A 17018-nucleotide genomic window follows, 5' to 3' on the forward strand; every position below is an offset into this window, starting at 1 on the left:
TTTCTCCATTTCCTTTTCTTACCCACACTAGACCCATATATCCCTCGGAATTCTCACTCGGTCTCACTTTGGATTTCGCTGTGGCAGGCCTAGGCCCAGCAGGCTTCTTTGGCTTCACTTACTCCTTCTCTTTTCTTCTCCCTCCTCCTCTCCATCTTTCCTTCCTTCTCCTCCCCCTGACCCCCCTCCTTCTCCCTCCCTCCGGGCTCCGCATTTCCCTTCGGCAGTGGGCCCCGCGGCTCTGGGCACCATGCTCCGGCTCCTGCGGTTGCTGCTGTTGCTGCTGCTGCCTCCCCCAGGGTCCCCCGAGCCTTCCGAGCCCCCGGGCCTGGCCTCATTGTCGCCGGGGGCGCCTCCCCAGGCCCCCGACTTGCTCTTCGCGGACGGGCTGCGAGCCTACTCCGCCGGGGCTTGGGCATCCGCGGTGGCGCTGCTGAGAGAGGCGCTGCGGAGCCGGGAGGTACTGGGCCGCGCGCGGCGGGACTGCGGGGAGAGCTGTGCGGCCGAGCCTGACGCCGAGCTCCCCGGCCAGCTCCTTGGCGCCCCGCAGTCTGCCTCGGGGCCCCGGGCCTGGGAGCCGCTGTTCTTGCGAGCCACGCTCCGTCGCGCCGAGTGCCTGACCCAATGCGCCGCGCGCAGGCTGGGCCCCGGGGGCACTGCGCGACTCCGCATGGGGAGCGTGCTGCGGGATGCCTTCCGCCGACGGGAGCCTTACAACTACCTGCAGAGGGCCTACTACCAGGTGCGGGAGCCCCTAGGGTGCTACCCCAAGCCAAGGGGATGTCTTACTTGGAGCTGACCAGGAGAGGGCAGGATGCTCAGCGCCCGGACTCAGGGGTGGAGTCGTGGGGGGCGTATAACGGGCTTCTACATTTGAGTGGGTACCATCAAAACGGTGGCCAGGACTTGTGATGGTCGCAGAAGTAGGGCCAAAAGAGAGGTCAAGTTGGAATGAAGAGGAGTGGGAGTAGGTCGAACACGGAGGGAGGGCTCCGCAGTTTTATTTTAGCGGATCTCAGTGAGTGAACGCAGCCTCTTCCTAAGTATGAAAAGCAGATGGTGAGGGCCCAAACCAGGCACAGCAGGATAGGAAGTGTGTTTGTGTGTGTGTGTGTGTGTGTGTGTGTGTGTGATGTTCAGGAGTGGGAGTCTGACTGTGAACCTTCTCTGGGGACAGACAGGACGAACCTTCAGAAAGGCTGAATGAGAGAGGTTAGGTTTGGAGAAGGAAGCATGGTTGGGGCTGCAATCTGGCTCTGTGGCAGGAGACAGCGAACAGCTACCAGGCCGGTAGTGAATGCCTACGTGGCTGGAGGCGGGAGGGGCTCTAGTTACAACACACCTCAGCTCAGGGTCCTAGAGGCCTGCAGATTCTGGTCTTCTGCACAGCCCCATCTATTTCGGCGGCCATTCACTTCATTGTCTCCCAAACCGAGGCTCTGAGGGCCTCTGCCCATGGCCCACCCAAGCCAAAGCTTTCAGACTGCCTTTCTTCCTGTACCAGAGTTCTGGGAATACCACCTTCTGGCTTCCAAGGGATTCGGTAGTTACTACTTGGGACAAAGGCTGGTGAGGGGACATTGGTCTGAACTCCCTCCCCCCCACACACACCTCGGGGCTCTGATGTCTCATCCCTTTGGCTCCTCAGTTGAAGAAGTTGGACCTGGCGGCTTCTGCAGCACACACCTTTTTTGTGGCAAACCCAACACACTTGCAGATGCGGGAAGACATGGCTAAGTACAGAAGAATGTCTGGGATCCGCCCCCTGAGCTTCCAGGACCTGGTGACACCCCTCTACTGGGTGAGCCTCTCAGTGCTGACCATCTGCAGCTATGGCATCAGGAGATCTGGGACTGTTTCTCAGTGGCCCTGGGTGAAGAGTCTTTCACTAGCTTCCTCTGTGGCCACTAAAGTGTGTGCTGTTCCAACGTTCTGATTCTGAGGTCACACTGTTCTTCCTCTGGGTCCAAGCAGCAGGACAGGGATTAACCGCTGAGCCATCTCTTCGCTAGCCATTCTCTCTCTCTCTCTCTCTCTCTCTCTCTCTCTCTCTCTCCCCCTCTCTCTCCCCCCCCCCCCCCCTCCCTCTCTCTCTCTCTCTCTCTCTCTCTCTCTCTCTCTCTCTCTCTCTCTCTCTCTCTCTCTGGGTTTATCTGTGTAGCCCTGGCTGACCTCGAACTCACAGAGATTCACTTGCCTCTGCCTTCCAAATGCTGGGATTAAAGGCGTGCGTTACCACTGCTCAGCTTATCTTTCTTTTTGAAACAGGGTCTGACTGTGTAGCCCTGGCTGTCCTGGAACCCACTATGTCCACCAGGCTGGCCTCAAAGTCCATGAGATCCAATTGTCTCTGCCTCCTGTGTGCCAGGATTAAAAGAATATGCCACCATGCCCTTCGACCTCCCAATCTCATTGATACCCCACCACTACCCATCTTGCCCCCTTTCCCCACAGGCAGCCTATGACACTGGCCTGGAGCTACTGGGGCAGCAGGAGGTGGCACTGGCACTGCCCAAGCTGGAGGAGGCCCTCCAGGGGAGCCTGACCCATATGGAGAGCTGTCGTGCCGGCTGTGAGGGACCCGAGGAACAGCAGGTGTCTGAAGAGGAGGTGGAAGAAGGGATCCAGGGGGGGCTGTATGAAGCCATTGCAGGTGAGGGGCTGGACTGTGTGCTGCGGGAGAGCACAGATGCCAGGGGAGGAATATGCACGCCCTATGGCTCATTTGTCTTCTCTGCAGGACACTGGATCCGGGTCCTGCAGTGCCGGCAGCACTGTGTGGCAGATATAGCCACCCGTCCTGGTCGCGACTTCCCTGTCCCTGACTTCATTCCCAACCAGCTGAGAAGACTGCATGAGGCCTATGCTCAGGGTCAGCTTGGGAAGGATGAACCCTGGGAGTGAAGATGTATCTCTGCTGCCATTCTGAGCCCATCTGTCCCTCCTTCTTCCCACCCCACTCTGCATTGAGAGTTTCACTGTCGGGGGCCATGAGGAACCACGCTTCAGCATGGAGTCCTCTGGCACCATGTGTGGAGCTCAGGAGATGGGTCACTGGGCTCCTTCAGCCCTCTTTCCTTCCCGTCTTCCTTTATTTCCTTCCCTCTTCCTCTTCTTTGGGCTCTGCCATTGAAAGTATGTTTGAGAGTGCTTTTGGAAATGGGTTCATCTCCCAGTCGGGCTGGGGCTTCTTGGAGTTGGCAGCCTTTCTGGTGACCGTCGGTTTTCCTTTTTCTATCGTGTTTGCTGCTGTCCCCTTCCTACCACCCTCCATCTCCAGTGGGGAACGTGTCTAAGGCCATGGAAAGTATCCTGAGTGTCCTGCTCTTCTACCCAGAGGATGAGGCTGCCAAAAAGGCTCTGAACCAATACCAAACTCAGCTGGGAGAGCCAAGACCTGGCCTGGGACCACGAGAGGTAATCCCCCACCCACGCTCACTGACAGGTAGGGCTTGGAGCAAGCCAAACACCCAGGAGTGTACTTTGTTCTTGCTTCCTTATTTATTTTATTTGATTTTTTATTTGTTTATAGGTACTTGTTTATTTTATTTTATTGCATGTGTGTGCTCTATATAATGTGCTCTCACAGATCAGAAGAGAGCATGAATCTGGGCGTGGTGGCACACGTCTTTAATCCCAGCAACTCAGAAGTTAGAGGTAGGCAGATCTCTGTGAGTTTAAAGCCAGCCTGGTCTACAGAATGAGTTCTAGGACAGCCAGGGCTATATAGTGAGACCTTATCTCAAAACAAACAAACACGAACAATGAAAAAGAGGGCGTGGGATGGGATGGAACAAAGATCCCTGGAACGGAGTTAGGATGGTTGTGAGCCACCTCGTGGGTGCTGAGGACTGAACCTGGGTCCTCTGCAAGATCAACAAGTGCTCTTAACTACTGAACCATCTCTCCGATCCAAATTTACTTATTTTTTTTTTTTGAGATAGGGTCTCAATGTGTAGCTCTGGCTGGTCTGGAACTCTAATAGACCAGGCTATCCTGGAGCTCACAGTGAGCTGCCTGCTCTGCCTCCTGAGTGCTGGGATTCAAAGTGTACAAACCACACTCAGCTCTTTCTGGCTTCTTACCCAAGCTCTTTAGCCACCAAAAGGACACCCAAGTCTAGGTTCTGACTTCTGCCTCAGCTCCCTGCCCCCTACCCGTTCACTTGGGAGTCTATCCCAGCACTATTCTTTTCTCTTAGACTCATGTCTGCCTGTCTGTGGGCGTGAATATACACACACACACACTCGCGTGCACATGTGCACACACACAGAGTCTCTCAGGTCCTCTCTTACTCATACACACACACACACACACGTACACAGAGTCTCTCAGGTCCTCTCTTACTCATACACACACACACACACGTACACAGAGTCTCTCAGGTCCTCTCTTACTCATACACACACACACACACGTACAGAGTCTCTCAGGTCCTCTCTTACTCATACACACACACACACACATACACAGAGTCTCTCAGGTCCTCTCTTACTCATACACACACACACACACACATACACAGAGTCTCTCAGGTCCTCTCTTACACACACACACACACACAGAGTCTCTCGAGTCCTCTCTTACACACGCACACACATGCACACACACACACAAAGTCCCTCAGGCCTTCTCTTACACATGTACACACACAGAGTCTTTCAGGTCCTCTCTTATACACACACACAGAGAGAGTCTCTCAGGTCCTCTCTTACACATGCACACACACACAGGGTCTCTCAGGTCCTCTCTCACACACACACACATACACACACACAGAGTCTCTCAGGTCCTCTCTTACTCATACACGCACACACATGTACACAGAGTCTCTCAGGTCCTCTCTTACACACACACACACACACACAGTCTCTCAGGTCCTCTCTTACACACACATACACACACAGAGTCTCTCAGGTCCTCTCTTATACACACACAGAGTCTCTCAGGTCCTCTGTTACTCTGAGCCCAGATACTCTGAAAGGTGAAGCATCTGTCAGACTTGGTGGTGGATCTCAAGAGCTTGCAAATGTCCCCTAGGACCTGGGCTGGCCTGTTCTCAGCTTTCCCTTCTCTTCTCCTTATGGCTCCATTCCCCTGTCTATCCTGCTCAGGACATCCATCGCTTCATCCTTCGGTCTCTTGGGGAGAAGAGACAACTCTATTATGCCATGGAACACCTGGGCACCAGCTTCAAGGACCCGGTAAGGAGTTGTGCTCCTCTCCCCAGGGAGAGGCACAGTGATGCTGGACTTCACACGCCACTGCAGTCAGCAACAGTGTCCCACTTGCCCACAGCCCTGCAGACTTACAGAACTCTGGCATCTCAGGTTCCCAGGAACCTGAACGGTGTGCGTACAATTAAAAAGGTCATGGGATCATGCATGGCTAAGAAGCAGGCTCTCTGCCACAAATACCCTCTGGTTGTCTGTTTGCCCTTAACTCAGTTTCTTTACCTGTAAACTGTAAAGATCACACATGTTCCACAGTCCTGTTGTTGAAGATATGCCATCTGATTAAAAAAAAAGTACAGAAAGCATCATTGCTCCTGAATCCATTTAGTCACTCCTGAATCCTCCTTTAGTCACGAGCCCAAGTCCAGTGCCAACATTATGGAGCCAGTACTCAACATAGTGCAGTAGTTTTTATTGACTCTTTGAGGACCTGGATGACTTAGTGATGTGTGCTTGCCCAGCACACATAAATGCCCAGGGTTCTAGCTTCAGCATTGCCAAAAGAAAAGAGGGAAGGAAGGGAGGAAGGAAGGAAACTATTTTGGACCCAAAATTCTTTGTTGGAAGAGCGAATGGGGCTGTCCTCGAATTTGATGGGTCTTTAGCTGTTGTCCTGACGTTTTCCTAGTAGGTGTCAACAGTATATTGATAGCCCAATCGTCTCCAGACTTTGTCTAATGTCCCCTGGGGAGTCAAATCTGCCTCACAGAGAGCTGCTGAGTAAAAGTGAGGGCTGCAGAGCTGGCCTAAATCCTACTCTGCCCCTTACGAGGCTGTGAAGTCCACTCTACTCTTCGACCTTCCTGTGTCTCAGCACGTCAGAACTACCTGTTCCATCAGAATTTATGAACTATTATGAGCTCTAAGCCACAAAATCTCACTGCAAGAATAAAGCTTTTAGCACTTGGCAAACAGTAGGCGTGATAGAAGTCGTTGTTTGTTACAGCCTGGTCTAGAACTCAAGGCACTTGACACTGTCCTGTGAGGTGGCCCTGGCATGGGTCCAGGCCTTTCTCACTTTGCCTTCCTCTCTGGAAGCTGGAGGACCTAAATATGGACCTTCAGATTCTAAAGTCAAGAATCCCAGGAGCTAGGCACGAGGGTGATGGCCCTGTTCTTGACGCTCACAGGATTCTTGGACCCCAGAAGCCCTCATCCCCGAAGCTCTGAGAGAGAAGCTCAGGTAGGTGGGGGCTTGTGGCGGGGGCCAGTTGGCCCAGGCTGGGAGGTGACAGGATGGGTCTGCGCTGTGACGTGACGACTGAGTGTGTCTCTCACCCCTGAGAGAGGATCGAGAGAAGAGGCCTTGGGACCAGGAGCCGCCACAGTCCAAGTCCTTGCCTTACTGGAAGGGTGAGTTCCTTAGTATGTGAGGGGTTAGGGGGCAAGATCCGGGAGCGGGGGTAAAGAGGTAGAAAGGCAGGGTGGTGAACATCAGGAGGCAGAAGTGAGGGCCTGGAATCTGCCAGCTACTTCCCTTCAAATGAACACTACTGGTGAGCTCTGCCCCCCTTTTCCCCTGTAGATGTCCTTCTCCTGGAGGGTGTGACCCTCACCCAGGATGCCCAGCAGCTGAATGGGTCGGAGCGAGCCGTGTTGGATGGACTGCTAACCCCAGCTGAGTGTGGGGTTCTACTGCAGCTGGCCAAGGTATGATGGTGTGTGGTTCAGCCACCTGGCAAGGGACCCTCAGGTTCAGCCACCTGCTCCTTGTTCTTGGCCTGTGTCCATCCAGTGTTCTGTCTGCCTCTCCTCTCCTCCCCTCCCTCTCAGATTTATTTGTTGTTATGTGCACTGGTGTTTTGCCTACATGTATGTCTTGGTGAGAGTGCCAGATCCCCTGGAGCCAGAGATACAGACAGTTGTGAGCTGCCATGTGGTTGCTGGGAATTGAACCCAGGTTCTCTAGAAGGCCAGGCAGTGCTCTTAACCACTGAGTCATCTCTCCAGCCCCATCAAGTTTCTCCTAATGTCTGTGTTTTATCTCAACTGTGGAAAAGTTCTTTTTTTCTCTTTTTATTTGTTATGATTTTTGTATAAACATGATGAGTTTATTCATGATACACTCTTCATATTATCTCACTTAAAGTCAATAGCTAATAAAGTCTAGTTTAAACTATGCTGATAATGTGAATACAGACATACACATGAAAACAAAGCCTCCTGATTTTAGAGATCATCCTACTGTGGAATGTCCTTTTAACATTTTTAGTGTCCGTGCTGGGTGAGACGGGGTGGCCTCTTCTGGTGTCATTCAACCATCCTCTTGCCCTGATCCTGTTCTGATGGTGTTTCTCCTATGTACAGTGTCTATGGTAGGATTTTTTAAATGGTTCATTTTGGCGGGGCAGTGGTAGCACACACCTTTAATCCCAGCAACTTGGGAGACAGAGGCAGGCAGATTCCAGTATGATCATTATAATCAACTATATTTTTGGTTTTGATTTTTTGAGACAAAGTTTCTCTTTATAGCCTGGGCTGCCCTGGAACTCTCTCTCTATAGAGACTGGCCTCAGACTCAGAGATGTGACTGCCTCTGCTGCCCAGCTATAATCTACTGTTTTTATCTTGTGTGTTCTGGTCTGCAGGTGCACACATGTACATACAGGTGTGCAGCTGAGCTGTATGTGGAAGCCTGTAGCTGGAGGTTTCTTTCCTGCCTGCCAGTTCCTGAATAAATACTCAGAGGCTTAATACTAATTGCAAACTCTTTGGCCTATTAACTCAGGCTTGTTAATAACTAGGTCTTACATCTTAATCTATTTCTATTGTTCTATATTTTACCATGAGGTTTGTGACTTGTTACCTCACATCTTGCTTTCATGGCTACTGGCATCTCCCTGACTCTGCCTTCTTTCTGTCTCTCTGCTTAGATTTCCCACTTGGCTCTATTCTGCTGGCTATTGGCCAAATCAGCTTCTTTATTAACCAATGAGAATAATACATATTTACAGTGTACAAAGATTGTTCCACAGCATTCTTCCTGTTTTCATTTTGAGACAGGGTCTCATGCTGTAGGCCAGGCTGGCCTTGAATTCAGAGTCCACTTGCTTCTGCTTCTTGGGTGCTAGGATTAAAGGTGTGAGCTACCAAACCCATTCCTTCTGTGTAGTTTCCTGGAGCACTTTCTCAGAGTAATAGCCACAGAAAACATGTTTCTGCTTCCGGTGACCATAATCGAGACAAATATCTAAATTGTTCTTAACTTAATAAGGTTGTAGGGCCTCTTTTCCTACCCCTGTTAGCTTCAATCCCGTATCTGTTTTGGGAGCTGCCATCCAAAAGATCCTATCTAAAAGGACTGGGGCTTTCCACGGGCATCATTTGCTAGTTCTGTGAATATGGACGGACCCTGGACTGCTAATGCCCACAGAGGACTGCAGCAGCTTCCGGAGTTCCCAGAATGGTCCAGGGTGCACAGCCCGGAGCGCCCTCAGCAGCAGTGCAGGCACCATATTCCTCTACTTCCTTGTTCTCTTAATTTAGCTGATATAGATAGCATGGGTGCTCTTATTTGAGACTGGGACTTGCTTTGTTGCCTAGGCTGACCTTAAAATCAAGATCCTTCTATCAATACCCCAGCTAAACCTTGGAATGACAAGCCTTGCAGGTATATGTCACCACGTCTGGCCAGGGTGGATATGCTTTACAAAGAATAGGAAGAAAAGACAAAATGGAAGCACATAGACATGGGTGTGTACACATGGAAGGTTCCTTGGTTACCTGAGAATTCAGGATGGCGCCCAGGCTTTCTTTCCCAGGCATTTCATCCTCTCCTAGCTTGTGCTGAATGACCCATGCTCACATGCTGAGGCTGTCATCTCCTGATGCTTCACTCCTGGCCCGGATTCATTCCTTCCCTATTCATGGAGCACCTGCTGTGAACTAGAAGTGGCTAGATCCCAGGGCAGGGGGGGGGGGCAGATGAGCAAAGCTGCCCTTTAGAGTTATGTAATGAGGAGGGAAACCAACATGGGGACGTAATTGGAGCAGGTGGTAAGTTCTGTAAAGAAGTGTGTACTATCTAAACAGAAGCACCGACAATGGTCCTAAGTGGCTTTTCAGGGAGCTGATACTCCAGTCTTGCTGTGGTTTGCAGTGCTGGGGCGGGGGGGCAGAGTTCTCAAGCCCAGGCTATTGCACACTACGCAGGCACTTTGCCACGCCCTCGGCTCCTTATGCCAGCCTTACCCATGTGTTGTCCTCCTAGCTACTGGGAAGGCATAGGAGGGAGGATTGCTTGGGATCGGGAGTTTGAAGCCAGCCTGGGCAACATAAAGAGACCCACCCATCACAAAGGAGAGGAGAGAGAGAGAGAGAGAGAGAGAGAGAGAGAGAGAGAGAGAGAGAGCGCAGAGAAGGAGAAGACAAAGAGGAAGGAGGAGGGGCTAGAGAGACAGCTCTATCAGAAGGTCGGGAGCACTGACGGCTCTTCCAGAGGACCAGGGTTCGATTCCTACCACATGACAGTTCACAACCATCTGTAACTCCAGTTCCAGGTGATCTGAAACCCAGACATACATGCAGGCAAAACACCAATACACATTTAAAAAATTATAATAAAAACTTTAAGAAAAGATGGAATAACAAAGTACTTTCTAGAAACTGCAGGAAAACATGGGTTAAAGGTGTATGCCAATTTAAATAAACAGTTAACCTGTTTGTTTGTTTAAATGTCTGAGTTAGTTCCCCGTGTGTAAACTTGGATTTATCATGTTCCTATCTTGGTGGTTTCCTGGTAAATAAATTAGAACACTGTGAAGCCTTTAGGAGAGTAAAGAAAGCTCTCAGGAAGCTGAGCAGCTGTATCCTGCTGCTTTTTATCAAGAGGGGTTATGGGTAAGAGGGAGAGCGTTTGAGTGATGGCCTGTGGGCGAGAGGGCCTTCTGTTCCCTCCCCGGGAGCCTCAGCTTTATTGGTAGATGGCGGACAGCTGCTGATGGATTTCAGCGGTTTCCTTCAGAGTGTAGACAACCCAATTCGGCATCCTGTAGACTCAGGAGCCCCCTCTAGTGGCAGTCTCTAGAAGAGACTGTGGCCTTAGGTTCTGGTTGTGTTCAAGGGAATGAGGAGAGCCTGGGTGAACATATGAGAGAGACAAGGGACACTAAGGAATAAAAGTTAGAAAAGCTAAGGACTTAGTCTGCAGGAGATAATTAGAAGACAATACCAGGGGTAACCTCAAGATGGCATTCTGTTTCTTTTCTAATTTTGTTTTGGTTTTTCGAGACAGGGTTTCTCTGTGTAGCTTTGGAGCCTGTCCTGGAACTCGCTCTGTAGACCAAGCTGAGCTCGAACTCACAGAGATCCACCTGCCTCTGCCTCCCGAGTGCTGGGGTTGAAGGCGCGCCACCACCGCCTGGCTTTGTTTGTTTTGTTTTGTTTTGGGGGTGTCTTTCCATTTCTTGACGCGGTCTGGCCACGGGACCTTCACATTGGTTTCCATTTCATATATTCAAGTGGCGTCTCTGCAACATTTGGTTTCCGTCCAGATGTCACCTCTGTAAGCAGCTGTGAACGAACGCGTGTAAAATCGTAACCCCACTTTAATTTTCTTCATACCACTTATCACCATCTGAATGGGTTTTTCTATTGATTTGTTATCTTAAAACACAAACCTGAGGGGCTGAGGAGGTAGCTTATTTGGTGGAGGGTTTCCCCAACATGCACAAAGCCCTGGACTTGATCTCTAGCACCGCATAAGCCCGGTGTGGTGGCTCAGTCTGTAACCAGCACTCAGGAGACTGAGGCAGGAGGATCAGGACTTCAAAATCATCCTCGGCTACATAGCAAGTTTAAGGCCAGCCTGAGCTACACGAGACACCATCTCAAAAGGCTAACAGTCAACGCATGTAAACAGTTCGGTGTATAGCCAGCTCCATGGTGGAGACTGCTTAGCCTTGGTTAGCCCCTAGTTTAATCCCAGCACTGCAAAAGAAGAGGAGGAGGTAGAGGTAGGAGCTAGACCACTTGGTGACTAGGTGGACTCTCAGGGGTGAGGTTTGTATGTAGGGATAGCTATGGAGTGGGACCTACACAGAGACTCAACAAGTCGGCTAGAGAGTGAATGTCTTCAGGGCATGGTGGTTCATTCTCTTCTCTGACCCCAGCACTTGGGAAGTTGAGGCAGGAAAACTGCTGCAAACGAGGCCAAACTAGGCCACATATTGATTTCCTGGCCAATCTTGGCTACAGAATGATACCCTGTCTCAAAAAGAAAAAATCTCATAGACAGACATCCAGACCAGGGAAGAGCCCAGGAGAGATGAGTCATGGGAGGCAGTTGGGTAATAGGGATCCAGCATCAGAGGCAGTAGAATCGGGGAGCCCAGAGGTTCTCTAAAATAAATAAATTACTGGCCTGTCAGACTTCCTGTTAGGGTCCTGCTTGCAGAAGGACTCCCACCTCCCTAGGAAAGGGTGACCCAGTACTTCCTTCCTTGGACCCCAGCTCTGTCTCTCCTTCAGCCACTCTTACGATCTCAAGGTCCCTTCTTCCCCACCGCGGGGTGCTTTCCAGGGTAATGTCCACATACCCCTTGGGAAGTAGCATTCCAGGGCTTTTTTGAGAATGACAGTCCAGAAAACCAGGCCAAGAGCCATTTTCTGGGAAAGGGCCATAGCTCAGGAAAAAGTCACAAGGGAATTCTGGAAGTTCCTAGTCAGCTCTGGGGACTGAGAAGGCATGAAGGAGAGCCTGGGAGCCCTGGAACCCTGTGGCAGTGAGGGGTGCCAGGAATGCCTGACCAGAAACCTTCCCATTTAGGATGCAGCTGAGGCTGGAGCCAGGTCTGGCTATCGTGGCCGCCGCTCTCCTCATAGTCCTCACGAACGCTTTGAGGGGCTCACAGTGCTCAAGGCTGCTCAGGTAAGAAAGAGGAGGCACTCAGGTAAGAGGAGGCACTCTGGGAAGAGGGGCTGTGTCAAGAGGCTGGATTCCAGGCCTGGGCTTCTGTGGAGGAATTCTCTGGGGACCTAGATCACTGCATGCTTGGTCCATCGTTGAGAAAGGGTGTATTCAGTGACCTGGGGCCCTGGTGCTGTCATGGATTTGCTGGAAGGAGACATTTGGGCTACCGGACGGACGGTAGACACACGTAGGACGGTAGTGTCAGAGACACAGGTGCTAATACTAGACCTACTTTTCCCACCTTTCCCTGCCTGCAGCTGGCCCGGGCTGGGACTGTGGGCAGGCCGGGTGCTAAGTTGCTTCTGGAGGTGAGCGAGCGAGTGCGGGCCTTGACTCAGGCTTACTTCTCCCCGGAGCGGCCACTGCATCTTTCCTTCACCCACCTGGTGTGCCGAACGGCCATAGAAGGTAACCATCAGGGAACCCCATCTGTATGGGTGCCATCGCCACTGCAGAGCGCCCCCTCCTGGCCTACTGGGGACAGGGAGCTTCTCCGTTTGTCACCACCAGGAGGCCCATGGTGGGGACCCTGATTTACTCACTAGATCGGTTACATCCCAGGTGAGCAAGAGCAGCGCATGGACCTGAGTCACCCGGTTCACGCAGACAACTGTGTCCTGGACCCTGACACTGGTGAATGCTGGCGGGAGCCCCCAGCCTACACCTATCGAGACTATAGGTGGGTAGCCTCTCTGGGGACCTGTAGGTAGGCACACAAGGCCTGGGTCTGGGCGGGGTTCTCACTGCCTCCTGTCTTCTCGGCTTTCCAGTGGGCTCCTCTACCTCAATGACGACTTCAAGGGAGGCGACCTGTTTTTCACACAGCCCAACGCCCTCACTGTCACGGTAGGGGGCTGGGGCAGAGGGCCCAGCTGTGGGGTCAGGATTCAAAACAGGAGCTCTCAGAGGCAAATGCAGGGAAATGGATGGGGCCACCTTAACCCTGCCCCTTCTGGCCTCTCTGGTCTTGCTGGCCACTGGACCACATTCAAGGCTTTCCACAGAGGTTTATTGAGCCTTGCAGATCTCTAAATAGTCCCCCACCCCGCCTTGGCGGTTGGCCTTGCCTCCTCAGGGTGTCTGAGCACAGCCAGACACGGGGTACGCGCTTGCAGTCCCAGCTGTTGAGGAAGCTGAGGTTGGAGGAGTGATTAAATCCAGGACATCAAGGCCAGCCTGGACAATTTATCAAGATACCTTGTAAAAAACAAACAAACAAACCAGGGGCCAGAGAGGTGGCGCAGTGGGTGAAGGTGCTCACCCCCAAGCCTGAGTTTGCTCTCTAGAACTGACATGGTGAAGGAGAGCCAGCTTCGCACATTGCCCTCTGACCTCCACAATACACTGCACCATTCACCCCTCCCAATAAACAAAATAAAAACTTAGAACAAAACCAGAACAAGGAATGGCTGGAGAGAGGGCTGGGGGTTAAGAGCACTGGGCTGCTCTTCCAGAGGACCTGGTGTGGTTCCCAGCATCCACATGGTAGCTCACCCTCTAACTCCAGTCTTGGGCATCTGACACCCTCTCTGGCCTCTGTAGGCACCAGGAACACGTGGTACAGATGTGCACATGGAGACGAGCATGCACATAAAGTACAATTATAAAATATATTCAAAAATAAAACCATCTGAGGACTTAGCCCTTCCTCCCCCATGGCCAGGAAGCAATGGAGCTAGCTAGTAGCACAGGCTAGCTCAGGCACAAACAGGCCCATCAGCCTAGACTTCACGTTGGGGTTCTTAACACTTTTGAAACTCACTTTCCTAACTAAGGGTGATAGTAATAGTACCCATCCTTATCGACATTATTCCTGTTATTATCATTATTATAAACAGGGGTTTGCTACATAGCCCAGATTAACCTTGAATTGACTCTGCAGCTAGCCCTGGCTGCTCCTGAACTTAAAGTAATCCTCCTGCCATGGCCTTCTGGGTGCTGAGATTATAGACATGCACCACCCCAAGTGGTTGACTTTTGTTTTTGGAGATAAGGACTCATTGTGTAGCTCTGGCTGGCCTGGAACTCACATGTAGACCAGGCTGGCTTTGAGCCACAGAGATCTGCCTGTTTCCGCCTCTCAAGTGCTGGGATAAAGGCATGTGCCACCTTGCCTGGCTTTGCACACACCTGCCACGGTGCACATGTGGAGATCAGAATGCAACTCCAGGTGTCACCCTCACCTCCTGCCTCTCCCTCACATCTGGGCATGGGGTGTTGTGATTCAACTCCAGTATTTCATCTGGCTTTTGTGTGGGCACTGGGGACCTGAACTCACATCCTTATACTTGCACAGCAAGCTCTTCACCCACTGAATCATCTCTCCAGCACCATATTTTATGTGTGCATCTGTGTGTGAATGTGCAAGGGGTGGGTGAGGGTGCATACCACATACAGCTCATATGTAGAGAACAGAGGACAACTTGTAGGAGTTGGGTCTCTCCTTCCACTATGTATGTTCACACGTGTTCACCATGTGTGTTGACAAGTGCTCAGGTTGTTGGGCTTGGTGGCAAGCACCTTTACACCCTAAACCATTCCTTTGATCCTATAAAAAGTAATTTATACAATATGCTTAAAAGAATGAGCCAGTGCCTTGTATTAATAAACAATTAATGAGGGCTGGAGAGATGGCTCAGAGGTTAAGAGCACTGCCTGCTCTTCCAGAGGTCCTGCATTCAATTCCCAGCAACCACATGGTGGCTCACAACCATCTGTAATGAGATCTGGTGCCCTCTTCTGGCCTGCAAGTATACATGCAAGCAGAACACTGTATACGTAATAGATAAATAAATCTTTAAAAAAAATAAACAATTAATGAATGCTAGGTGTTGCCATTCTCCTAGTCCTTGACCGTGGAGCCTTCTATACCTGGGCCTAGAAGTGGGAAGAAGAGGAGTAGGCATGGTAGTATATACAGCTGTAATCCGATCCTTACGATCAGATACAGATACACCTGTGCTACCCAGAGGCATTCTGCCCTACTCTTCAACCTAGAGGCATAAACACAGAGGAACAATCGCCTTCTCTGTACTCATGTACAGTCTAGGATTTTCCAGGTAGAAATGCATCTAAGATCCTCGTCACCTTCCATCCCATCTAGGGCTGCTCTGGGACCCTCGGATTGCTTCACTCCAGGCTCATGGGGTTAGGCAGGAGAGGTCGGGATCCAGGACAGAGAACCCCCAGGAGGCACCTGCCCCCTTTGGCTTCCGTCTCCTGCAGCCCCAGTCTTGCATTTTTCCTTCCTGAGTCAAAGCCAGTCTCTGAATGAGGGTGTGAGGAGTAACAGACACGAAGTCTGAGGCTGTGTGTCCCCCCACTCCTCAGGCTCAGGTTCGCCCTCGATGTGGGCGCCTCGTGGCCTTCAGCTCTGGTGGTGAGAATCCCCATGGTGTGTGGGCTGTGACGCGGGGACGGCGCTGTGCCCTAGCCCTGTGGCACACATGGGCGCCTGAGCACAGGGAACAGGTAAGGAGGTGTAAGGGCAGGTTGGTGGAAGGTCACTACGGGAGTCTGTGCAGGAGTGGGGCTCACAGTGAAGCCATTGGGTGGCTGAGATGACCCAGGGAAGGTGGCCGCAAAGGACTGAACCATAGTTTTAATCCCCCCAGGAGTGGACAGAAGCCAAAGAGCTGCTTCAGGAGGAGGAAGAGGAGGAGGAAGGGGAGGAAGAGGAAGAAATTCTCAGCAGAGATCTTTCCCCAGAACCCCCAAGTCATAAGCTTCAGCGGGTCCAAGACAAAGCTGGGAAGCTACTCAGGGTCCGGGAGGAACTCTGACTGCTGAGCCAGCTTCAGCTTGTGAGCCAACCGATGAGAAGGCCCGGTGTGACGTCAGGGACAGAGCAGCAGGCCCTGTCTCTTCAGTTAACCATCCTGGGGACCTATGAAGACCACCAAGCCCTGGACTCACAAATGTACTACAGAGACTTAGCCTAGAGCCCACCAGGCCTGGAAGCCAGGTCTGGCCCCATCTGAGGACAAACAAAGATCATTATGCCTCCCTGAAAGACATGGCAAGGATTGAAGGCTAACTGCTTCTAATACGGAAGACACAGAGGAGCTATCCCATCCTCTCCCAACCTGTGCAATAAAGAACATGAACATTTCCCAGCCAGGGCCTGGTCTGGCATTCCCAGCTTCTCTAGTTGCTGGAGGTGGGGGTGGTCAGGGCTGGCCTGGGAGGAGACAGGTGGTGTCTCTTTGGGCCTCCCAGAGGCAGAGCCAGGAGAGCCTGAGATTTGTCAGGGAAATCTCAGCCACCTGCTGCCTCATGCAAATAGACCCACGTGCCCCATCTCCACCACCACAGCTGCCCCTTGGGCTCCAAGGTTAAGCCCTGTTATCTCCCCCTGAGTAAGGGTGAGAGAGTGGCCTTATTCCTCTGCTCGACCTTCACAGTCCAGCAAGACCCCAGGAGTAATGTGGGCAAGCGTGGAGACAGACCCCATCCTAGGAGCAGGATACAGGGTTCCCTTCTCTTTATAGAGCTTTCTTTGCCCGGAAGGCAGGGGCACATCGGCCCAGAGTCCCCCTGAATCTCCTGTCAGCTCCCCCAGCTAGGATCAGGCCCAGGGGCAGCTGGCTGGGGCTTGTCGAAAAAAAGGATTATCCAGATCAGCCCCTTCTAATCTCAGCTTCTGCCTGTACCCTCTTCCCCCACAGTCCTCATGAGGGAACATGGTTTGGGGTGTTGACAACAGGGTCATCTATCACCTTTCTGTCCTGGCTCCTGGCCTGCTTGCTGAACAGGCCTGCACTGCCAAGATCGTGACCACAAGTTAGGGCTAGGGCCTGGGGCCACTAGAGCTATGGCTGCTCTTGTTCTGTTCTCCTCCCCAAACCAGTAATCCTCACAGCTTTTCTCTGATC

At 51.8% G+C, this 17018-nt stretch overlaps 1 protein-coding gene across 1 annotated transcript; it reads left to right on the forward strand.

Annotated features, from left to right (window-relative positions):
- Window positions 1-250: 250 nt before the first annotated feature.
- P3h3 (prolyl 3-hydroxylase 3) lies at window positions 251-16263 on the forward strand. The gene is made up of 15 exons (XM_038319930.1): window positions 251-742; window positions 1649-1801; window positions 2455-2653; window positions 2741-2872; window positions 3281-3417; window positions 5115-5204; window positions 6365-6417; window positions 6520-6587; window positions 6760-6884; window positions 12001-12102; window positions 12402-12552; window positions 12706-12823; window positions 12915-12990; window positions 15475-15615; window positions 15759-16263. Exons 1-15 carry the CDS (start codon window positions 251-253, stop codon window positions 15924-15926), a joined length of 2205 nt encoding a protein of 734 aa, XP_038175858.1. The 3' UTR covers window positions 15927-16263.
- Window positions 16264-17018: the final 755 nt, after the last annotated feature.

The sequence above is a fragment of the Arvicola amphibius genome, chromosome 2, assembly GCF_903992535.2.
Source record: "Arvicola amphibius chromosome 2, mArvAmp1.2, whole genome shotgun sequence".
Classification (NCBI taxonomy): domain Eukaryota; kingdom Metazoa; phylum Chordata; class Mammalia; order Rodentia; family Cricetidae; genus Arvicola; species Arvicola amphibius.

Excerpts from the sequence above, each read along its gene's own strand:
- P3h3 (XM_038319930.1), top strand. The coding sequence starts at position 251 with ATGCTCCGGCTCCTGCGGTTGCTGCTGTTGCTGCTGCTGCCTCCCCCA. Across the intron at positions 6,885-12,000 it reads TTCTACTGCAGCTGGCCAAG|GATGCAGCTGAGGCTGGAGC; the intron begins GTATGATGGTGT and ends CTTCCCATTTAG. Across the intron at positions 12,103-12,401 it reads CAGTGCTCAAGGCTGCTCAG|CTGGCCCGGGCTGGGACTGT; the intron begins GTAAGAAAGAGG and ends CCCTGCCTGCAG.